Source organism: Lepisosteus platostomus, chromosome 12 (assembly GCF_059453375.1).
Source record: "Lepisosteus platostomus isolate fLepPlt1 chromosome 12, fLepPlt1.hap1, whole genome shotgun sequence".
In the NCBI taxonomy this organism is placed as follows: domain Eukaryota; kingdom Metazoa; phylum Chordata; class Actinopteri; order Semionotiformes; family Lepisosteidae; genus Lepisosteus; species Lepisosteus platostomus.
In genome coordinates this window covers 38910140-38936199 of record NC_142622.1, presented here as the reverse complement: position 1 = coordinate 38936199, position 26060 = coordinate 38910140, and the positions used below count along the sequence as shown (strand labels likewise).

The following is a 26060-nucleotide window of genomic DNA, read 5'->3' as shown; positions in this document are numbered from 1 at the left end:
GCTCTAGATATTCAGGCAAGAATTACATGTGCAATATGACAAGGTCAAACAATTGAGCTGCATTTTTACTCTCAACTCAGATGCAGCTTTTTATAACCAGTTCAATTTTTCAATACATCAAAAGTTTGTCCTTTGTTAGAATAATAAAATCATATAGAAATGATCTACATAAATGCAAGCCTTTCAATGAATCTTCAATAGTGTTTTTATGAAACCATCATAACTTTGCAGTGATTTTTGTACCTTCTTATCAAAAACCATTTGATGTCAACAACATTAATAAACATTAAAAACTGTTAACTCCTCAAAACTATTACTAAAGTATTCAATGTCTGATAACATGTGAAGAATAAAACAACATTTTCTTGACATCTCTGGCTATTAGTTCTTAATTAAATTAATTTGGAAGAATTGTGATATTATGCTCATAAGAATATGCCTTGCTGTGTCTATATGTGTGTGCTTGTGAAATCACTCTGATGCACATTTACCATAAACTCAAATTTTATTCTATTTACAGTGACACTTTCTAAACTGTTGAAGGTTTGGGTGAAATGTGAAAAGTTTGCCTACCCTTACAAATTGTGCCTTTGTGCAAATAAAGTGAAACCTTCTTAGGTTTTAGAAAAGGATTCATGGTACTATTAAAATGAACAGCTGAAGCTATATTAATTAAGTAATAAGGCTCATTTTTAATTAATATTACTGCTTTAAAGGAACAAACGGAGATATATAATGGTTGTAAAAATTCTATGGAATATCAATTGCACATAAGAAATGCTAGTGGTCTCCATTGAACTTTTGACAAAACAGTAAAAAACAGGTGCTTTTGTTAATGAAGGCCTTTATTTTTTAGTGCAGCACAATGGATATGGAAGTTTTCTTTAAATGGAAGTGAGTTCCAAGAAGGCATTTATGTTCTTAAAAGCCACCAGGGTTATGTTGTGTCCAGCTCATTTAGACTGAAAGGAAATAATATGTTCTTAAATTTATTATTAATACATTTACACAGATCATAATTTAATTTAAGTAGAGCTTTTTACAGGCTGTAGGGGATTCACTGTACACAGTATGTGGTAGTGACCTAGGCTTTTACTTGGCCAGACCAGATTAAGTGGGGGATCCTGGTGGTCCTGATTGGGAAAGCCAGAACTGCAATTGAAGAAAAAAATTAAGTTTTGAGCTGAAACTGGGTGCAATTGACTTAAACATATTGATATATTGCTCTAAATAGTGGACTGAGTAATGTATATAAATGATATCAACCAAATTTAAGTATAACATTATATTATAATATTATACTGCTGTTTCTTTCATTGTCAGTTTGAACCCAAAGTAACCTTTCAGAAATGTAATATTTTTGCTACCTTCAGTCAAATTTACAGTATGTAAAGAGGTCATCAAGGTTAAATAGGGAGGTACATGAAAATATTGTAGGTGTTGTTTTTTCTCATTTACTTTGTGCTTTTTTTTAACCAAAAGCCTTTCCCTTTTTATTACAAATCATAATCTATAATGCAAAGGAATTGAAATAATGAATAAGATAGACACTAAAATGTGTTACTGTACCTAAACTTGAAGTTGAAGTGTTGGAAGTTTTATTGGATTTATTCAATTTGAAATTCTTTTAGCAAAGCTTTTGTCTCTGTTTACTGCAATTATACAGATTCTATCACTATCAGGAAAGAACTGCCAGATAAAGAGAAAAACAAAATCATGCAACTAAAAAGAGTCACAAATAGTCATACAATAGCTATGCTATGTGTACAGCTTATAAATATATATATATAATGTACAAGATTAACTGTGTATTTTAACTAAAAAAAAAGACAAATATAGAAATAACTAGGGAAATGAAAAATACAAAATAATATTAATAACATTTTCCTTTAATATCATTTATTTATTATTGTTGTAATACTGATGTATTACTTTTTCAGAAATAACTGGTATGTTAGTAAATAATACAATAAAAAATAATACATAAAAATACAAAAAACAGTTAATACATAATAAAAAAACATTTGTTATCTTGAAGATGTTTATTCTAGTGAGAGCACAGGGTGGTAGACAGGAAAACAGGATGATTGAGAGTAAACAAATAAATCCCCAACATGATTAGGCAGATAGTCTTCTTAGTCTGGATCTGGGAAGTATGAGGTAGCAAAATGCTAATTGCCATGACTGTGTTCAACCCTCAAAAATTATTCCAGTTAAATTTAGATTTTTTTAATAAAACAAATGTGTTAATTTCTGAAATATTGCAAAAAATAACAAATGCATATATTTATATACTGTATGTACTGTATACAGTATACATACTGTATACATACTGTATACAGTATATGTAGACTGTACCATTTTGTTATTAAAATATCTTCTGTATCTTAGAACTGATATTTTTGTAAGTGACAGCTGTCAACTATCTTTCCTTTGTTACAAAAATGAAAGCAAATTTTGCGGGTGGAGTTGATGCACTGATTCCATTACTCAGCAACACCGGCTGTGCTAATAGGAAAATTGCACTGTTAAGAATTATTTTATTTTAAGTTTGGTGTGCCCTAAAAAATGCAGCACTGTGCAATGTCTTACCATTTTGGTGCCAGCTTGACAAATACCCCCCATTGTGTTTCCAAAATATATTTCTACACCTGGTGTAGGATGGAAGCTTAAGAGCTAAAATGAATAAGAGTTAGTGGACACACAAACTAAGCATTTGTTATTTGAATTACCGATTCATCTACTGCTATTGATTTCTCAAGAAACCTAAAATTCACAACAATTAGTGTAATACGACAAATATACATTAAGCAAATGAACACAAGATGCATTAATTGTAGCTGGTAAACATATGAATCATGGAATCTACAAGTTGATACTCTTGACAGGTGGGAGTATGAAGAGGGCCTGGAGCATTATCATGGATGCTGCTAAGCTGATATGCTTCAGTATTTTATTTTATTGAGATTGTATAGGAGGAAAGTGAGCAAACACAAGATGTTGGACAGTGAAGAGAAGAAACATTGTGCATTGAACAGGAAAGGACATATTGTGATATAAAGGGATTGGAAATGAGGAGGTAGGGGTGGAAAAGGAAGCTTACACTGGAACTGTTAGGTTATGTATGAAGAAAAGGAGCTGTCTTTTCTTTTCACTTTTTTAAAAAGTTATTTTTTAGGGCTGTATCTATTTTGCCTACTTTCCTTTTTACCTTTCGGTTATACAATAACATTCAGTAGTGTAAATCAGGACTCATGTATAAAGTAAACAGAAGAAAAAGGCACTTAAACAAATACTCAATCCCCTTCTTTTGCAAAATATTTTAAATCTATAAATATGCTTAAAAAGGAGGACTACAACTGCAAGAAACAAATATGTTTTACAAAACCAAGGTTTTATAATCCTGCTACTGGAGAGTTGTTACATTTATAAGTTTTCAAAATATCTATAAAGCAGGAACACTTAGGAGAAGTTCATAGATTGGTCCAGTTAAACTAGCTTGCTAAGAGCTGAGTTAGAATGAAAACCAAAAGATACACTTGACCTCCAGGATAGGAGCTGTTCACCCTTGATTTACAATCAAGTATTTTATATTGTATTCTGTATTTTAATTTAACTTGAATTCAAGGCCTCAACCCGGCCTGTACCACCTATATTTTCCAAGATAATGCATGTTTGAAGTGCACATCATTCCAGGCAGAAATGGCCTCTGGAGGGCTCGAGGGCTTTAGGTCCTAAGAAGTTAAATAGAAAAGACAGACCTATTGATAAAACACTTTAAACAGATGAAAGGTGACATGTTATTCCAGGTATATTTTCAAAACCTGGAATGTGCATTATTTTGTCCTCTATTCCATTATAATGAAAGTTGAGGCTTCAACTCAATCTTGTCTTAAGCATTAAAATATCATTAATGTTAGAAGGATTTTAGTTCTCTCATGGCTTGCACTGGAAGATGTGTGGTTGACTACTCCTCATTTAAATTACTATAGCAACGTGTCTAAAAAAGTAATTATGTAATTTGATTAACTGATATTTCCTTTCTGAACTACTGATAGGATCTACAACATTTACACTAAATCTGAGCTACAGACCTACAGTACATATCACAAAGATGAGGAAATATTTATTTTCTTTTAGATAGGGTATATCACTTTTTCATCCTGTTGTTAAGTCTTCAGTATTATTATTAGTATTTGGAAAGGCTTTTGCAGTAAGTGTAGCTGACATTGATAAATTCTGTCAATGCCCTTGATTGCAATTAAATGTTGTTCCCATCCACTGCTGATGCAGTAAGGACATCAAGTCATTCGTAGTTAGAACAATTGGAGAAATTACACTTCATCAGTCATTATAACCAGTATAATCAGGATCAAAGTAATTGTATATGCAAGCCCTGATCAAATTTCACTCTTACCTTCCTGTTATCTGTCATATATCTTTAAGTGTTATCAAAATCTTGATGAAGCTAGGCAAGAGGTTATGAAGTACTGCAACACTAAAACATTAATGTTTTTGCATTTGGTATAAAAAAGAATAAATGTTAACTTTTCTTAAAATCAAAATTGCATTTAGGTTCATGCTCTAGTTAATGTGCATGTGTGTCTATTTCATGCTTTACGTATTGCATATGTTATATATATATAATTTCTATTTGTTTTCCAAATAATTTCTTAATATTTGGCCATGATGTAAAGAACAGCATGGTTTTATTCAATGCAAACAAGATGCATTTCTTAGAATACTCTCATCAAACCTTCAATTTTCATAATTTCTAATAAGTCATATGATACAGAATGCAAATGCGCATTTTGTGCCAGTTGTTTTCAAAGTCTGTTTTCTTTAAGTTCTACCAAAATCTGTGCAAGACTTTTCTTTGTTGTTGATAGACTCCATATGGTACAAGACGTCACAAGACCTCTAGAAAATATAGCTTGATTCCTAAATATTTTTGGTTAATGATGGTTACTTTTAACATTTTTGATAAGGATTTGACTTACACACATTTTTGCCTGGTTAGAATTTTATTTATGGTGTTGTGGGGAATTTTCCATTTACTCACTTATTGCTGTGTTTTCACTTATTTTTGCATGTTTACTTTTACAGCATATGTAATATTTGTGAAAAGCTTATTATTGATAACTTTAACGCAAACAATCAAGTGGTGGGCAAGTTTCATTATTTCATTATTCATTACAAAAATTAATTATACCATAAAATCAGAGGATTAATTACTTGCAGGAAACATCTGATTCTGTTTGTAATTAAGTATCAAAAGCCAAAGATTAACTACACAGGTCGGGCTTGCTAAATATTGTATGATTTTAATATACAGTATATGTAAAATACAAAATAATTGTACCATGAGAAAAATCTGTTTTTCTACAATCATAAAGGTCCATTAATTTGTGTATTTGTCCCCTGCAGTTCAACCTACTTAAACCAATTCAATATATACTGTATGATTTCCCTATCATAAAGATGTTTAACTTTACTGTTTCCAAACTGTTAAATATATCCAATAGTGCAGCTATGACTTTTACACGTTTAATACACTAATAATTGATTAATGCATTTAAAGGAAAAGAAGAAAAGATACACTAAACTGCTAGGAAATAAGAATTTTGGAAAGTATTGTCAAATACTGTATGTTTATTTCACTCTACATTGGACACTACACTTATAAGCACAGCACAAAATGTGAAATAAAAAATGAACCATTAAACTAAAATGCGTGGTCGTGTGAACAGCAAATCTAGTTTCTAACTGGAGCATTTCAGTCTCCATTCTTTTGCAGCAAACAGAATCTATTAAGGTATTTGCTAATAGATCCTTATGTGTAACTTTTCTCTTCCATGTACCCAACAATGCCATTGTATAAATTGTAGCTGCAGTGGTTCAGAACTTGGATAAAAAAGAGAGTCTTCAAATGTGCCATACCAGGAAACGTACAACTTGATATCCACTGTGTATATTTCAAGAATAGTGAATTGGCTGACTATGTCTCCTTGAAAACTTTTCCTGAAGTTAATCTGCAGGAGGAAAAGGGAGCGATAACATCCATCAACAGACTGAACTCTGCCTGAAATAGCAGGGATCACAGCCAAATTTAATGTGTTTTAGGAACTCAAATATGCAAGAGTTGCACAAATTCTATTTTTTGACCAACATAGTATACCTTTATATTTCAAACTACCACGATTACTACCAGACAAATGGAATATGCAGTTTGCAAAAGACATTTATGTTGTTTGTGCTTTTAAAAGCAGTATGGTAACATCATATTTTTATTATTTTAAAAAAACTATATACCTTAATATTCAGCCTGCAGAATTCTATGCATTTTCAGATACTCAATTTACTTTTCAAGTAATTAGCTTTTCTATGGAAGTCAAGATTTTCAGTCCAGGTTCTTGTAATCTCTTCTGTGTGTCATTCCAACTAAACACTGTTACTGATGTGACATCTTAATTTAATTAATTTGAGATTTTAATAATTTGTTTTTAGGTGAAAACAAAGGAAAGGTTGTATACATTATTAAGGCAGATTTAGGTCTTACACTTGAACGATGTGTTTTAGCAATACTTCTTTCTATGAGAATAATCTCTATAAATGACTGCAGTCAAGCATGATTTAAAGAGTTCTAAGTCTTCACGAAGTTCTACAGAATAGATATTTTACAACTATAAGACAATACCACATAGCTTGTCTAGTTCTTTGTTCAATTTGGAAATAATGAGCAGAAGGATGTTCTAGATGAATAAAGAAACTCATATAAAGATGAGGCAAGGCCTCTTGTCAAGATTTTAGAAACAATTAAATGAATGAGAAGGCTTGGCAATGGTTTAATGGTACTCAATGTGCAAAGCAAAGATATTACACAGAATGTGAACATACCGTATTGTTAGGCCATAGTATCTAGTTAAAAGTCTAAAAAAACATTACATATCAAGAGATTCTTCAAGATCAGTAAAAGCTTACAAAAGTTTGAATTGGCTATTTTTCTCCAAAATTATTAGGGATAGTCAATAACAGATCTTGGGATCTAATTGATTCCATTAATGTCTCCTCAAATTAATTCAGAATTCATGTTAAGTTCCTTAGCCGAAGGCCCAATCAGAAGAACTTAAACTATGTCTGCCCAAATCGCCAGAAATTTTGGAAGCTGTAAGATTAATCAAATCCTTGGATACATACCTTTCTACATGAATCTAGATATGCTTTAATATTTCATAAATTACCTTTCAATATACTATTATAAAAGAAACAGAAGCACAAATTATAAATATAAAACATTGAATATTCTGTAATCCATCTAGATCCTGTAAACTAATCATAGAGAAAATCATTTCTTCTGGTCCTAGGAAGCCACAGATTCTTCTGGTTGCTATTCTTCTTGACCTCCTAATGACCTAATGGCACAATAATTTAGTTAATTAATCTAAATTACCATTAGAACATAAATACCAAATTTTAAAAACATAAGTCTTTGAGGATTCTGAAATTGCCAGGGCTGTGGTTCTGTTGGACACAGACATAAGGATACTGATTAGAGAATAATACATACATGTACTGTATAAATTGACAGGAATTGTACTGGTTTATTTACTAAGTTTATTTACACAGCCTTCAATTTAATCAAGCGACACTATTTGAAATGTTACTTCAGCAAGTTACCTCAGCTTCCTGGTGTTAATAAAGTTTCTCAATTATATAAATACAGTACATAATAAGACTTAAACCTTTTACTGTAGTGCACATTTTAGTGTCACAGGACAAGACATTGCAAGGGACTAATTGTACACTTGATAGAACATTCTAGAGACAATTAATTCAGAGTTCTAGAAGAAATATGTTGAATCAAAATGACTGACAAATTATTTCCTGTACAGCCATTGAGAGATTTCTTATGCACCAGGAAAATTTTAAATTGTACTCTTTCTCAAACAAATTCTCTTTAAGGCTACATAGAACAGGTGAAATATGATCATATATCTTTTTCTTGTTAACAAACAAGGTGCCAAATCTTGACCTGATTGTCAATGTTAAATAATGTGGCAGGTCATACAATAGTATTACAGTAATCTATCCCTGACAGGATAAAAGCATGGATAAGATATTTGTACTGCCATGGTCAAGATAAGAGCATGCTTTAACAACATGTTCACAATATTGTAAATATAGGTATTAAATCAGGGATATAAAAAGTGACTATTTTCTTTATTCTGCTTTTAATACATCTTATCAACATCATTTTTCAAACATCAGATTAAGCAATTTGATCATAATGATGGATTGGCCATCTAATACATTCCCTTCCCATCAGTAGTAAACTTACAGATAGTTTTCATGCACTGTTACTTTGTATTGATGAAGCATATTCTAAATACAGTCATGATGTTTCAAAAATGATCAGGTGATGAGATAAACATGTTTATCATCTCTGAGGCTCACTTGTCCCAGAACATGCGAGAGTTTTTATTGTATGTTTTATGGGACAATTTACTGAAGAATAATATTGATTTTTGTTTTAATTGGTTTATTGGTAAAACTGTAAAAATACATTTATGCTCCTCTACAAGTCTGGAAAACTGAAGAAAGCGATTTCCTGGGTCAATGAACATAACTTAGTTTGTCTGGTAAAAAAACTCTTCAAAAAGTGTAGCATAAATAATTCTTGAACTCACCATATATATATATATTCTGTCTGTATATCTCTAAGAAAAATAGTTAGAAGCAGATTATGAGTCTGAGGTACCTCTAGATTAAAATTAATATTATAATAGTTAATATTGGAATGCTGTACTATTTATGTGTAGATACAATATTATTTATACTAGCAGCACAAATGTTGCTAAAATTATATTAGTAGCATCCCTGAATTAGGAGTCTATAGTATATGTCCTGCAGTGTCTGTGTATTGTATGTTTGACATTTTTGTCAATGTCTTTGTGTATGTCAGGGTATCAAAGAATTCATGTTGGATCAGGCTTCTTTATCATTTTTGTAATATGGAGGGAAGGAAATGCTGCTCAGATGTGATACAGTATGCAGTGTAAATCTTAGCAGTGTATGTACTGTAGTATGTGTGAATATAGTGTATATAGTAAAGCCTCTTTGTTATCTGGACTAAAATGTGTACAATCTGGACTAAAACTGTGTCATTGTTATATCTGATTTTATTATTACTATTTATTTTAGTATTGTATGCATAAGCATAAAACATTTATAGTTATGATTGCAAATATACTGTAAACATATCTATATATTAATGCTTAAAATAAATTAGAATACACCTAATTAAAACATACATCTTCTTTTAAATGTGTTAATGGGAACAGACAGTACTTGGCATTTCTTCACCGGCAAAATGACCTAAAATTCTAAATCATCTAGGAAAACGTAAAGCAGATACATGCCTGTTGCAAGAAACCCAGGTCTCAGAATCTGAACATAATAAACTAAAACTTTCAATCAGATATATTCAACATCCTGTTATTCCCCAAAAGGCATATCAATATTAACAACAAAAGTAGACCATTAATTCAGCAGACCCTGAAAGGTGTTACATAATCTTCAATGATTCTGTTAACAACCACAATTTTACCATTACAAACATACTGTATACTGATGAGCAAACATTTTTTTCACAACTGCTTTTGCTGCTGGATTTCAAATATTTAACCATTGTCATTGGGTTGGATTTTAATACAGTTAACAATCCAGCTTTGGATAGATAAAAAAAACCTCTAATAATTCAAACATTTGTGACTCAACTGAAATTCTGAAACAGTGCATGAATGATTTCATTCTGGGTGGGTAATAGTTTGAAGCTACAAAATCATTCAGTAAGAAAATACTCATATACAGCATTTAATTTGCTTACCATTCATTTTCCAAAATTGATCTAATACAAAAATTCCCCAAATCACTGTCTCTGAGCATGTGCCAATCAACTTCGACCTTAACATTAAATACCTAAAAGAATCATCACCAGATGGCGCTTCAATTCAACACTGCTTACAAACAAGATTTAGATGCATACTTTAAAAGAGAGTGGGCAATCTTTGTAAAAAAAAGCATTCCCCTGATACCATACCTACTGTACAGTACATTACTTTGGAAAACAGCAAAAATAGTAGTGAGAGGGAAAATCATTTAAGATGATTTACATAAAGAAAGAAAAAAATGCTGCAAAAATATAACAACTATACAATTATTATGGGAACAAGTAAAGGTTTATTCCGTGCTGAAAAGAGAAGGAAAAAAAAACAAAGTTTGGCTCCACAGCTGAAATGTTGTGTTTCGGCTCTTTTCAGCACAGAATAAACCTTTACTTGTTCTCTTGCAGCCTACGCATGCTGACACAGCTACCTACTTGATACACAATTATTATAACAACCCCCCCTCCCTGAACAAATTTCAGCTGGGCAACATTATTCATAAAATACACTATGCATATAAGTTGTTTTTATGAAGATGTCAACATAATCCGTTTGAAAAGTATTTAGCATAAACAAAATCATATCAATCATATGATAATCATATAATCATATAATTCAGTCATATGAACAATAAAGGACATACCAAGGAATTTCATTCAGACACCATAAGCCATAAATGATATTATTACAACAAATTATACATGTCCGGCAAAAGGCAGCAGAAATCAATTCCTTTCTTGACAATACAACCATCCTACAAAAATTAAACAAAGAACATGCAGAATCTTTGGATACACTTTAGATAATACTATTTAAGCTAAATAAAAACCAAGTCATATGCACAAGCTACTGTCCTCTATCTCTAATCAATGCTAACCTCAAGATTATTTGTAAAGCCTTAGCAATCTGCATCAAAACTGTGAAACCACCTCTCATTCACCCTGAACAAACAGGTTTCATCAAGGAAGACAGTCATCAAGCAATATGTGCTGTCTCTTCAACCAAATCAAACACAAAACAATACAAATATAATTATATCTATGGACACAGAAAGGCAGTTGACAGAGTGAACTGGACATTCTTATTTGCATTGGATAAAAATACTTTACGACACACCCAGGGCTGTAGTCACTGCTAATGACATAACAAACAAGTATGTACACTCTCTGTATCATTATTTGTATTGTTTATCTAATCATTAGCTGCTGCAATTAGTCAAAATGACAATATCAACTCAGCTCACAAGATCAGCCTCTATACAGATGTACTGTTCCACCTACAAATCATCACCAAATCACTCCAAGAAGTCATTAAGCTCATCAATATATTCCAATATATCCAACTATTCTATAAATTGGAACACTTCCACAATTTTACCCTTCCCTGTGAATGGTTGGAATGCTTCATCTCAAAACCTTCCTTTCTCTCTCACTATGGGCAGCATTAGATACCTTGGTGTGAATATCTCCACCAGCCTGTTTGAGTTGTTTAATCTTAACTTCACTCCAGTACTGGAAACTATCAAAGATTCATCAAATAATTGAATGACTTTTAAGACTTTCCATTATTGAATGCATTACAGCTATCAATATAACAGTACTGCCCCAAAACACTTTTCTACTAGCCCAGTCCAATCCAACAATTAGTTTTATACATTAGACACCTTAATAACAAAATTGTATTGGAAAAAACAAGAAACCAAGGATAAAATTACCAACCTTACAAAAGAGGCCTAAATGCCCCAGGCATTTACCATTACCATTACCTGACAAATTAACTGCAATACCTAACACAGTATGGTGGCTCTGTGGCTAAGGATCTGCACCTGTAGTTGGAAGGTTGCCAGTTCGTATCCCGTGGCCGGCAGAGGAATCCTACTCCGTTGGGCCCCTGAGCAAGGCCCTTAACCCCAACTGCTCCAGGGGTGATCTTATCTTGTCTAAATTGAACCATCCAAACTACAACCATGATTCATGTATAGCAATAGAAAAAACTGGATGTAGAGAAATGCCCAGCACTAATTTGGCTCTTCTCAGTGTGACTCTAGAACACGACAACTGCTTTGAAAATATGCTGATTGCTACAACTCTGACAGTTTGATGGAAAATCAATAAAATCACAAACTTCACTATGACACTGAGTGCATATACACCAATATAGTTTAAGTATAAAAGTAAGATATACTATTTATTGAACTATCTCCCTTCCACTCAATAAATGGGAAAAGACCTTTCTATCAATCAGTACTGATTTCTGGACACAAATTTATAAGAATACTTGCAGCAATACAAACAACCAGCTAATCCAATATAAAATCAATCATGGAGCACATACTGTATAACACAACACTAGATGTATGAAATGGCAGTCTTTGACTTAGATATGTTCTTTCATGCCATCTGGCATTACCCACTTCTGGCAAAATAAAACACACTTCTTTTGGGGTGCCACATTCCTCCATCACCATCTCTGTCCTTATCTGGAGATCTTACAAAAAATGATCAGGTAAATAAAAACAACATCCTCATACCTATTGCCCTGTCACCAAGAAAACAATGCTTCTTACTGGAAAAATAGAAAAACACTTTCCATCTAACCATGGTTAGATTTACCAGTTCTGTACAGATCACTACCACTCTAGAAATATTCCTATGCTTCTGGAAATACAATCCACTGCATTTTATTACTGCCTGTATTATGTTGTCCTGTACTGTGCATGTACATATATTTTATGTTTGTATTGTTTGTTCAACACATCCATCTATATGTTTAATTGATCTGTCTATTTGTTTTATGAAAAAAATAAATAAAAAAAGAGTCTAAAATATACTAATGTAAAATAGAAACACATCCCTTTGGTCTAATTGAATGAATAAACTAATACATTTGATTTTAGACTGAATTATCAAACTCAATCACAGAAAATATGGACAAAATATGAATCAAACATGATAAATGTTCAACATGAAACATGGAACACTGTCAGAATGAAAACATTATAATGTTAGAATTGTATATGACATAGCATTAAGACAATCCTAGTATTACTGACAAAACGTGAATCGATTATGCAGAAAGAAGCACATTTATGAAAGCTAATGTGATATTAAGAGCAGTTTGTTTTATATCAAAAATGTCTTAGAAGACATGGCAAGAAAAAGAGGTCAAATAACTCGGCATGACAGCAACATCTGCAGTAAGCAAGTCTAAATTATATTAGCAGGAAACTATTATGAAGCTCATTTTGATGAATTTATAGAATTTATACATTCGGTTATATTTCTTTTTTCTTTGTTGTTTTGTGATATTCTTTATTTGTTTCTTTTAGATCTAGGAGTATGTGATTAGGTGACAAGGTATGAGATTAGGTGACAATTATTTTCTCCCTCATTTGTCTAATCCAGGTTTGGAGAGAAGAATAATTAACCATATCCTGTCTCAGATTTTTAGCCACAGTTTTAGAAGTGTTTTTTTTTTACTTAACACTTTACTTAATAAATTCTATACCATTTATAATAAAAATGTTACACTCTAAATTATCATTAGATTCCCAATGTTTTAACACAAACTCCTAAGCAATATTAAAATCATTAATGATTTGTTTTGTCATAGTTTCAATTTATGAGGAATTAATACATTTTCATCAGAATGCCTTCCTTTAACAATTATATTTGTGCTATTGCACTGTCTGCAATGAGAACCTATATTTCAACATTGTTTTTAATATGTATGAAAACCCAGAAAGCTTAAAAATGCTTAACATTGAAGGCAGAATTGAGAAAACATATTCTTGTGGTATTATACAGACTACAATCTATGAGCATAAGAAACAAGGCAAACAATATCTAGCATTAAAAACACATTGATTTATATTGTTCTGTAGTAAGCTATGTGGAGTTTTATGTTCTGACAATCAAAAGTTGATTCAGTGCATATTACGTATTCTAAGTGACAGATTTGTTAATTAAGTTTCCAAATGTTTTTTGTTTTAAATGATGTGGTGTATATAGGTCTACAGTACCAGACACTTTTTATTAACTGCAGTGGATGGTAAACCATGTTTTCCATTGATAAACACAACTGTGACAATGCTTTAGTCAGCTTCCTTACATACAAAATTAGTTTGTCTCATTTTATTTTATTAGATTATTATTTTCAAAAGATAGTGACTTTGTTTTTCCCTCTTCACTGGATTCAGAATTACACTTTCAGAACTGAAACCGAGGTGGTCCTCAACATAAAATATAAATAACTGAATAACATAACTGTAACATAAAGTCTTTTTTAAATAAACATCATTAGCATTCACAACTGTTTCTATTCACAACTAAAGATTTAATTTCAGACAGATACAGTACTTGCATACATTCATGCATGAAGTAGTTATGGTATTTTCCCTCCCTGAATAATTCTGCTGTTTTCTGCTACTGTTGCTTTTTGTCTTCAAAAGTAAGAAGACTCTCATTTTTTACTATTATTCTGAATGTAAAAAATAATACATTTTATTTTAAAAGCCAAGTATTAAATATCTTGAAGTGAAATCAAAGAAAGAAAAAATGGAAACAAGTTTTGACAAACTGGCCAATAACAATAACAATAAAACAATGAAAACTCTAAATGAAAGTCTATAGGGAAAGATAAATAAACATGTTTTAAAAATGTCCAAATTCAGAGTTTCTAATGCATGAGTGTTTGGATCTGGCCTTGATTCATCTCAATTCAGTTAGCCTTCTAGGTCACCTATTTTTATAGATTCACAACACCTGAAAGTTATTGATCAATCAAGCCAGTAATACTGTATGTTCAATTAAGAGAGCCGTGGTCCTTGATGGCTAAAAGTTCTTAGATTTTCCTTCCTAAATGATCTCTAAATTACTTAATTTAACAAATCACCTATTTAACTGGTCACATTGGAATTGTTCCATATCAACTGAAATTTGTGATTTCATGGTGACCTATAAAATCTGATGGATTGGGACTCTCCAGCAGAAAGAGGTACTGTTGCCCACTTTGTGGATCTCAGGCAATGATAGAGATACAGATAGTGACCTATAGATGTCAGATTAAGTTTTTGACTATACTCATGTAATAAACCCTTAAAACATAGCTAGAATATTCAGTGCTTTGTATGTGAGCAGGAGAGCCTTACTTCACTTTAATTTTGTTTAATTTAATTAAAAGTTGTTTCAGTTAGCATGGAAGTTCTAGAATACAGGATACACTAATCTGGTTTAGTAACTCAGGAGATGCCACACTTAGTGAGGCTTTCTCTCAGTCTAATCTTGTTGAAAAAAGAATGTATCATTATTTGAGCGTCACACAGAGAAAGGGCCTGAACTGATCAATGTTATATGGATGGGAAAATATAACCTTATTCTTAACATGAACTCCCAATGATGAGGCAAAGTAAAACATGACACAAAGAATTCATTCTACTGAACTTTGCAAAGCCAATGTTGTAAACCAATAAGCATAACCTCATTCTTGACACTGTTTCTTAAACAATATTACAATATTTGCATGGAACAACAGGGCAGCATGAAGCTAACCTTAGCTTTAGCTTTATAATAACACATTTATTGCTTATGTGACTGCCACAACCAAAGCTGATATAATTTGTCATTGCTGTACTGGATGCTGCTGACCACATTGCATAGATCACAAGAGAAAATTGTACAGAATTAGATATTGTGATTTATTTTAGTAATTCCAACAAAGAGATTTTTTGATAAGTCAACTGATAAGCAGAAGTATTAGGAATAGATTTAGACCAAAACAAAAGTTTTGCGTAAATATTGTGCTTTGCTTTTTCTTCTTGGATACCATTTATTTAACAAGATTGTGTTGCAGGGATGTGGACACAACAAAGGTAAGAAATACATGTATTTTGTAAAATTGTATAACTTCTACAAAAACATACAGCATAACTTTGTGTAGTTAATTTATAGAGATCAAGTTAATATTGTGAAGGAATAACTAAATATATTTCAGTTTACATTTGGTGTTTCCCAGTTTTTCAAAATTCTGCATGGGGTGATAATTGTTTCCATTCAAATATATTCATTGGAATGTATTTCCAAATATTCTTAATAAACTCAGATAGGAAACTGCTATAAAAAGGCCCTTTATGTGCTATGGTTAACCTACACTGTATCTGACATAAAAGTTAAAATAAAAAAATATCTGTATTTTTTGTTTTTGCTTATCCAATGTATTACATATCATTTGTGAGGTTTGCTGTGAATCGAGCAAGGATTAAGTCTACGTTTGCTGTTAGAAATACCTTTGATATTAACATTATGAGTCATTTTTAGTTTCAATGACTAGGTAAAGATGGATACATATTCATTATGAATACTTAATCTTATTTTATTATGCGGATGTAGGAGTTCCTTTTTGACTATGTACAAAACATACAGTAAGGGTGGGCAAACATCTTTTTTATCCAAAACTTCTTATCAACTGAAAGTTGAAATGAAAGTCACATATAACTAAAACAATTTAATTCACTTCTTTTCTAGAAAGTAATATAATAAACAATAATACTAGTATACAACTGCAATATGTGCTGGCAAGTGTATTAAAGTATTAGTGTACAATTAAAATTTTTAAGTTCACAGAAAATTGTAAACCTGTCCCAGAATATAAAAAAAACAACATTTTAAAATACTTCATCTCTTACATTTACTTACGATAGGAACTGTATAATTAATTACTAAGGGACTTCTTGAATGGAGCAGTAGCAGAGTCTCAGGCAGTCACTGAAGTTCTCCCACATCTCAAATTCTCCTGATCTATTTTGAACTATTTTCTCATCATCGGAATATCATATTGAATTATGAAGCCTCAATGTCTTTTGATGAACCAGTGTTTTAAACTTGTGATGAAAGCAGAAACATATTATGCTGTTTTTATTTCTTCTTGAATTTATTTCCTTCTTTCCTTGTTTATTTTTTTTTTTGCTGGATGACACTCACTAACTCGAAAGGGGAAATCATATAAGCTTTGGAAAACATTGTTTATGATGTTTTCAGAAAAAATGTTTTATTATGCCTGTCATTAATTAACTTCACGGGGCTTCTGTTTGACTGAGATATTGGGTCCTCAAGCCTAAATGTTGTCAATGGGTACTAGTTGTTTATTATATATAAAAAGATCCCAATCTGTCATTGACTTATTTTTCATCTCAGTATGTTACCTTAAAATAACATACTAGAAAGCTATCAAGTGTTGTCTGCAATATGGTGTCTGTGCTATGAATGCCATAGCGGTAGTGTATGACAAATCTCCCATTGTGGCTAAAATCTTTCGTAGAGCCTACAGTCAAACCAAAGCCCAGGTTAAGTGTCCAATTGTTTCCAAAAAGTAATATATATTGAAAACCCAATAATTTCAAGCTGAACAAAAGAACAGAAGCCCTGCTACCTGCTATTATCATCTTAATATTATTTATTTTCATTAAAGGTTGCCTGTCTTTACATATGCATACTATTTTCTTTTTGCTGCAAGTAAATTATACTTAAAATTATTTGATTTTCTTTTGTTCACTTGCTTGAGGATGCTTTCTTTTTATGCAAGTAGTTTATTTAAGACCTGTTTCACCTGATTTCATGTTTTTGTTTTTTCCTTAACTAGTGAAAAGGTCCGTAGATTTTAAATCTAGAGGAGTAAAATTATTCCCAGGCAAAGACAACAGCAACAAGTTTTCTATCTGTGAGTCTACCTTTTGTTACTTTTTATGGTAAATCTGTGATTTTATGTGTTGTGTTGTCTATGTGAAACTATTAATTTAAACCCTACTTCATTTTTGTCATTAGTTTTATTTGCACATTGTAACATGCAAATATTGTGTTGTCTGCATGAAAAGCTCTTGCCTTAAAGAATGGCCTTTACTTTGTCACCATTTAAGAATTTACAGGATGCTCATACTAATTTAAAAGATCACTAATATGAATGTAACGGTGTTCTGCTTAGCAAATGGATAATTCTCTTTTGATTGTTAAAAAAACTATACTGAAATATGTCATTTCCCAGCACCATGCTTTAATAGGATATATACAGAGTCTACAAGCAGATGTTCAACAAATACATTTTCCATCCTGCGTTATTACCAAGTCATATGCCAGAATTCTAATGATGCTTGTTGGAAATACAATATAATGATAATAAGACAAACAAGTTATAAAAAATAATGATCATTTAAAAAAAATTGAAAGCGTTGGAATTATTTTAATAATTTATAGGTAATACTACAATATATGCTAATAAATGGTCTTACTGTATATATATAAAATGAACTAAGTTGTGACCCATTGATACTGGGATTTGACAATAGTATTGGTTTTAAACATTTAATATTGTTCTTTTAATAACTGAAACTAAAGCACACAAAAGTTTCCCCTTTTGTGTTTCCAGACTACAGTTGGTCATATAGATCATATTGTAGTTTGTGAATACAATGCTGAATTATAGTTACATACTGTAATATGATATAACTGTGTTGATGATCTGGATACAGTATAAGATCATGTTGGAATCAACATCACTCCAGATGCAGGAGATTTGATTATTAAGATCAGAGTGAGCTTAAATAAAACTGCACTATTTAACTATCAGAGCAAAAAAAAAATATTCCGTGAAGAGTATGGGATTTATGAACTGAGTGGGTGATGATGGCATTAGCTATTCTTGTTGTGTTAACCAACCAACAATCCCAGCTTGCAGCTTCATTAGCATCACAGTCCTTGTCTTGGAGGGCTGATGTGTTTGTGGGTTTTCATTTCAACTGACTTCATAATCAGATGAACCAGGTGGTTACTGACAAACATTCTCCCAGCTCATCGGGTGATGCTGCTTTTTACAGACCTTGAAAACCTTCAAGCACACATGAGATACTCCTGTATCTGGTAGATGGGACTGAGGAGCCTTTTACTTAATCTTGCACATTATAAGACGATACTAAAGAATCACACTGAAACTCATGATGATACTACTTTCCACTAATTCCATATATTGGTGATATGTAACACATTTTTGATTTTATTGGACTTGACTCAGTCATTGCTGAGTGAAAGGATGACCCATTTTCAGTAATGAAAAACAATATCTTGCATTAATTTAGTATTTTTAATTCCAAAGTACCCCAAAGAGTTGTACTCATAATAGACCAATTTCACCTGCCACTGAAGGGCAGCTTCCAACTAGCAGTTGTTATACGACCATAGCCCCACTACAGATCAAAACAGAGATGTGAGCAACTGCTTCAACAGTTGAACAAAGGATGAAACATTTGGTAAGCAAGATTGTAAAAATAGCATTTAGTCAGGACAGTGGGGTTAACAATTCAGCCCTTTTTAATAAGTGCCATGAGATTTTTAATCAACACTTAGGACCTGAGTTTAATGTTTTTTCCAAAGTAGGCACCCCCTACTGCAAAGTGTCCTCGGTCACCACACTGGGACATTGGTTTGGAAATTATGGACCAGTAGAAGGAGTGTCCTAACCTTAATCCTATTTAAAGTACTTAAAGTAAAGTAAATGTATGAACCTCCTTCCTTATTAAATTCTGATTACAATCTAAAAATTATACTCTGTTCTGTAACAAGTGATATGATTATCCATCACCTTTTAATGTTATTCATTTTGTGAATGAATGTGTCTTACAAAATAATAACATTCAGGAAGTAATTTCCTGATAAACTTGATATTTTTACAAATCTCTGCACTTATAAAATCATGTCAATAATAGAGTACGATAATCATTTTTTTAGCCATTTAATAATCACATTTTCAAAAAGAATTTGTTAATAAGGATTTTTTCATTTAATACTTTGTTTCATTTTACATATTAATTTAAACAATGTACCCTTAAAATGATCAATTATCAATAATTAATTTAAAATCAGAGGAGATATATATACTGTATATATATAAACATACCACCCTAAAAGTAAAATCACTAGTGTAGGTTATGTGAAACATGATTTCAATGATTTCAGGAGACATCTTAGCTTTAAAGATGAACGTAATGAAACAAGTTGATGTTATTGCCATAGCAACACTAGAAAATATACAGTACATTAGTTCACAACATCAGTTTTACCGACAATTTTATGACTATGAAGTTTTAATTTTACACATGCATTATTGTCAAGGGTATGAGTTCTACAAGTATACTGTAGATACGGTATGTGCTGAACAATAATTACACCAAAATGAAATGTATTGCATCCCCTTGGAATTTGAATATTTGTACAAGAATCGGGAAGAACCACTGTCTTGGGAACAATTCAAAAGAAATAGTGAAGTTTAAATGAGTAAGTGTGTGTAATTAACTTCTGTTATAGGAAATATATACTGTACATACAGTATGTGCATTAAAAAGAGAACAATGCATATACTGTAGCAAGTTGGTTGGACTCCAGATCTAATAAATAGACAAAAAGCATTAGATTGTGCATTTGTGACAGATATCTGACTGTTTAGTATTAAAGTAGATTAGACTGTTCTAATTCTAATTTGTAAAATATCAATATATGCCCATCATCAACTAAATTCATGTTTGTAATATATTTATTTTTTCAGTTCATCATTTTTTTAAGTTTGATAAATATGTCCATGTATAATTTAAAAAAATAATTAATTACAATTTAATTAAAAAGAGTAATGCATTAAGTTTAGAATATAATTTAACAATTTTATGCAGTCTGCAAGGAGCATTTTAGTCCAATAAAAACACGTTTCTTTATTTATTAAAAAATCCCCTAGCTTTGTACTAGTCATTTACAATTGGCTGTTGGTATATTTGCATGCCTTTTGCATGTTTGTTTGTTTGCTGTAATATTCAAAAATACAGTATTTGCATTTTAATTATTGCATGTAATTCACATAAGGGGCAGGACAGGGAGATAACATGAAAAAATCAATTAATAGTGGGAACATTGATGCTCAAGAACCTCCTTTTGAAGTATTCAAATGCCGTCGGACTGAATCAATAGAAATACAAACCATTAAATATAAATTTCACATCAGATGATGTCAATTTGAATTAAAAAATGTAATAACCTGCTTTGCAGGCAGCTGATAATTTCAATCTAAACAGTACTAAAATCTACAAATAAATTGAAAAAGTCGTTTTCTAACAAACATGTTCAGCATATTTCTTTACGTTTTGTTTCCTTCCTGTAAAAAATAATTTAATGGGAAATTCTTAAAATGTCTCTGACAGTTTAACAGTGAACACACAAGACAGCAAAAGCTTACCTGTCAACTCCCTTTTGGGGTCTAGCATTCAATTTAAGATTTCCATTAATAAGGACAGTGCTTAATATATACTGTACATGCATAACTAAGACTAAATATTTATGGTAGAAAAGTTATATGGGTGTTTTCTCATTTTAACTCAAATTGCACAAATCCAAATTTCCTATGCCAAGTTTAGGTGAAAAAATTAAATGAAAAGGTTAGTTCTGGACTTTTTTATATTTCATACACTACATTTATAAAGTGGGGTGTAAACCAAGCTGCCATGGGAAACCTAAGACAGATTATCTAAGTAGCAACATTCCCAAAGTGTCCTAGTTTTGAGGATAGATCAATGTCTGCACTGAACACTTTGTCATCTGGAAGAGGGTTTGTATAGATTACCCAGTTCTCCTTCCTGCTATAATTCAACATTGTAAGATGTATGTTGCTCAAGTATACTCACTGAAATCTTCTTTTTCATCGGCCTGGCGGGGGCTTTCTTTTACTGTACTATATCATCCACTACGAATTGCTGTAATCTGTCAGAAGAAGAAAGGAGGAGTAATTTTTCAACAGCCAACTAGTCTATATTTTGTAAAACCAACATTTTGTTTTCTTCTTCACTTCGCATTCAAAGATGTGTGTCATTAAGAATTCAATTTAAAATCATAAAGCACAAATCCTGATTCTCTCAAATATTTTCTCCTCTCCAACTGTTGCATTTGTGAATGAAAGTAATATTGTCAACATAAAGTGGGTGTATTTGTCAAGTATGTAATTTTATATACTTTCAAAACATTTTAAAAATAAAATTGATTTTCAGATTTTGAGAAAATGGGCATGAGGAAATTATATTTTATATGGTTCAGCCTTGAAACCAGTTTCATTTCAGACCTGCAATTGGATTGTTACATTCAGGGCTTTTAGAGCTAATTATTAGTATAATACAGTTTTTCTATAAGACTGTTTTTTTATTGCTAGCTAGTCAGTTTCCATTTCTGGCACAGGTTTCATTTTTTTTAAAGTGAGCATTAATGAATGTGAAGAGCCAGTGGCTGAAAAGTAAATTTATCTTTCTAAAATTCATTAAAAATTGAGGCATTACCTACTAAGCGGTACTAAGCAGTATAAAACGTAAATGCAATTGTTTACTTTCTTTGAGCAATTAAAATATTATATTGTAGCTTAAAGCTAAAGCCAAATTCAAAATAAACTAGTGTGTGGCCCAGCACAATCCAATGGTTTTATCATGTTTGAAAACTGAAGCCAATGACAGCTGGCATCCATAACCTCATACAACCACTTGGTAAAATTCCCCTGTGGTTTTCAGCCACTTTATCCTCTCTGTCAATTTGTCATCTCTCAGATGAAGTAGTCTAAAAAATGTACTCAATAAACCTTTTTATAGATTGTTTGCTTCATCTGGGTTTTTTGGAAGGCAACACAGCAAAGTTACAGTAACGATCTCAACGTGAAATTATGTCATTCTGAAGTATAATTTATTTTGCTTTTTACTATTGTATAGTAGTGGATATCTTAATGAAAATAATAGCTTGAAAGCTGTAGCTGAAGCCTGGGTCTCTTTGCATGTGATAATGGACAGTGGAGCTTCACCCAAGTCTTATCCTTGACTTAATATCAAAGAATGGGACTTTTATTTTTTGTTTCAATTGGAGCTTCTGAAATTTATGGAATACACTTTTTGATCCAGTGTATGTGATCAACAAAATCATATAGCTAGGACACAAAAACCTTGTATACTGGACTGTACTATTACACTTTTGTGTGCTGTTAGAGTTTCTCCTATCTTCTATAATAGAAATTGATTTTCATTTGTGAAAGTATTAGAAGAGATGTGAATTTGAATTTTTTTAGCTATTCATCATTGAGCACCCTTTAATTTAAATGTTCATTGTTGCATTTACTTCTCATCTTTTTTAATATTTTGGGTAGCCGAACCTTTAGAAACCCATTCCAAATAACACTGCAAATTGTAAAGGTGTTTTTGTCAAAATCAAAAATGATCAAGGTGCACTCAAATGGTGATAGACTTTTTATACTGTAGAAGAAAAAAGACCTGCAACACAGCAGATAAATATAGTATTTATATAAACATTTAAAGACAAATAACAAATATTCAGACTTAAGTGCTTAATAGCACATTGAAAAAATAGTTTCACTCTTATAATGACTTTCCTCAGTGAGCACATTATTAAGCACATTCATTTTCCAATTTTCCAAATGAGTGTGTGCTTTTTTGTTCAGGAGGTAAGACTCTTCTTATGTTAGAAATGGCATTTAATTCTACGCCAATTTAAGCAATGTCACATTATAAAGAAAATTAATTGACCTTTCTCAACTTTTTTGAGAAAGCAGTATTGGCATTTTGGAATCTAATTTGATGCTAACAAACAAGTGGCAGATTGTGCCTTCACCACATTGGTTATTTTGGCCTAATAATCACTTTAAATTACAGATAAATATTTATAACTGGTTCTTAAAACACTTAACACTGCCATCTCATATTGTTATTGCTAATTCTTCAAGATTGTGCAAGTTGTTTTGGGGTTTCATTAAATTTCATGTATTGACTCACTTTTCAGCCTTTGCTTTAATATCTGTGCAGATGCTGAATTTTTTAGCACACATAGGGTCACAGCCTTCAGCATATTCATCAACAGTAGTGTAGGAACAGAATATTAACAATAAACTGTACTTTGTTGTGTTTTTTTTTCTTTAGCTGTGATAAAGCATTACTTTCATGCTCCTGTCTTTTACACTGTCTTGAATAAAAATTGTTTAGTATTTGTAGAGATTGTGTGCTTTATTTTCTTTTTCCAGAAGAGTTTTTGATTTCATAGCTCAATTAATTCACCATAAATGCAGTGCCAAGATATCTTAGTTTTCAGGTTCAAAGTATATCTCTGCCAAAAAAGCTAATTTCAAGGCTAAGTCACAGGTCTAACTTTTAATGATGCAAATTTTCTGTCATGCAGAATGGTGTATTTTGTGACATCTCAAGAAGTCTTTGATAGTAACTGATAGGCATTAAAGATTTTCTTCATTTTCATAATTGGTTTTCTTTAATCTTTCGTGTGCTCACCAAGGCCCTGATACTCCATCATTAATGTGAAGCTTTTGTTTTTCTCACATCAATAACAAACATAGAATCAGAAATGTTTTTTGTAAATAAGAAAGGATATCTTTAGTATCCTGTATGTGTCTCTCCCCGCTTTTGGAAAATGTTATTTAAAGACACTAACTGTAGGGGAAATATTAAGGGTACAACATTCAATACTAAATGTAATAACACATGGCAATATTTTGCTGCAGGCTATGAACTATTTTTACATGTAGCATTAAAATATTTCAAATTTCAGATTTAATGAACGGTGACTTTAAAAGAAATATACAATATAGTACAAAACATCTAAGTAAGAACTTTTTATACCATGCAAGATGCTTGTAGTTTATTTTACTAACAAACTCCCATGTATGACAATTTCTTGGCAGTTTGGTGAGGCCAATTAACCTGCAATTCATATTTCTCCTTGTTGCCAAAGAATTAAGATCATGACTTCATAGAAGCAAGCGTGCTGTTGGAAATGTTCATTTGGAGACATTCTTTATTCTAGAACAAGCTTGGTTCGTTAAAACCAATATATATTGAATCAATAATTATGGAAATCTGCTGGCCAAAGGCTTGAACTTTTGGTAGTAACAAAAGTTAAAGATTATCGTTGTAGGATTTCTTTGTGCTTTTGTGGGCAAGGTAGGCAGTGATGTGTGAAAATTCTAGCTTGATTTCATTGAGTCAATTAAGATTTAAATAAAATACAACATTATTTCCAAGGAAGCACTTCCCAAACAAGTCCTAAGGTTCTAATAGTAGTTTATAGAAACACTACAATATAGAAAGTTCTATCCCATTTTTATGTCAGCTAAACAAATTACTTGTAGTATATTTCATAAAAATGTTACCGAACACTCGAAGGTGCCAAAAGGCTGTTTCCTATTTCATGCTTGTTCTTATGAAAACGCCTTTTCTAGAGCTCCTTTAATATTCAATACCAGTGAAGCCACTCTGACACACATTGGCATATCATCTGTTAGATAAAATAAAGGATGGGAACAGCAACCTAATTTTGAAAGATACAGTTGTGAGAAAGTTTGTGAACCCATAGGAATTATATGGATTTCTACATGAATGGATCCTAAAATGTGATCTGATCCCCATCTAAGTTATAATAACAAATAAAGACAGTCTTATTTAACAAACAACACACACAACATTTTATATTGCCATCTTTATTGAACAAATCTTTTAAACAATCGAGGTCATCGATGGAAAAAGTATGTGAACCCTTATATTTAGTAAATAGTGGAACTTCCTTTATTGGCAATACCAAATGCTTTTGTAGCTTCTTATCAGACCTGCGCAGTGATTAGGAGGTATACAGTATTTGCTCATTCCTCTATACAAAACTGTTTCAGTCCATGTATGTTTTGGGGATGTCTTGCTTGAATGTCCTGTTTTAGATCATGCCTCAGAATTTCATTGGGATTGAGGTCAGGACTTATTTCTGTGTTTTGGATCATTGTCATGTTGCATGACCCAACTTCTTTTGAGTTTTTGATCATTTAGAATTTCCTGATACAACTTGGAATTCATTGGTCCCTCAATGATTGCAAGCCGCCCAGGCCCTGAGACAGCAAAGCAGCCCAACAACATTGTACTCCCTCCACCATGCTTCACAATTGGGATGAGGTTTTGGTGTTGGTACTGTATGTCGGTGTTTTGTTTTCTCCAAACATTCATAGAACATTATTCCAGTAGTGCTATGGAACATCCAGGTGGTCTGAAACTTGAGG

At 31.8% G+C, this 26060-nt stretch overlaps 1 protein-coding gene across 5 annotated transcripts in view; it reads left to right on the top strand.

The window, feature by feature from the left end:
* The window catches only part of csmd3b (CUB and Sushi multiple domains 3b), a 561056-nt gene that overhangs the window by 286815 nt on the left and 248181 nt on the right, over nucleotides 1-26060 (top strand). For all 5 annotated transcript variants that reach the window (XM_088601884.1, XM_088601883.1, XM_088601882.1 and 2 more), the window contains exon 7: nucleotides 17580-17657. In XM_088601884.1, the coding sequence (XP_088458010.1) occupies nucleotides 17580-17657 (78 nt within the window). The remainder of the gene's footprint in view (nucleotides 1-17579; nucleotides 17658-26060) is intronic.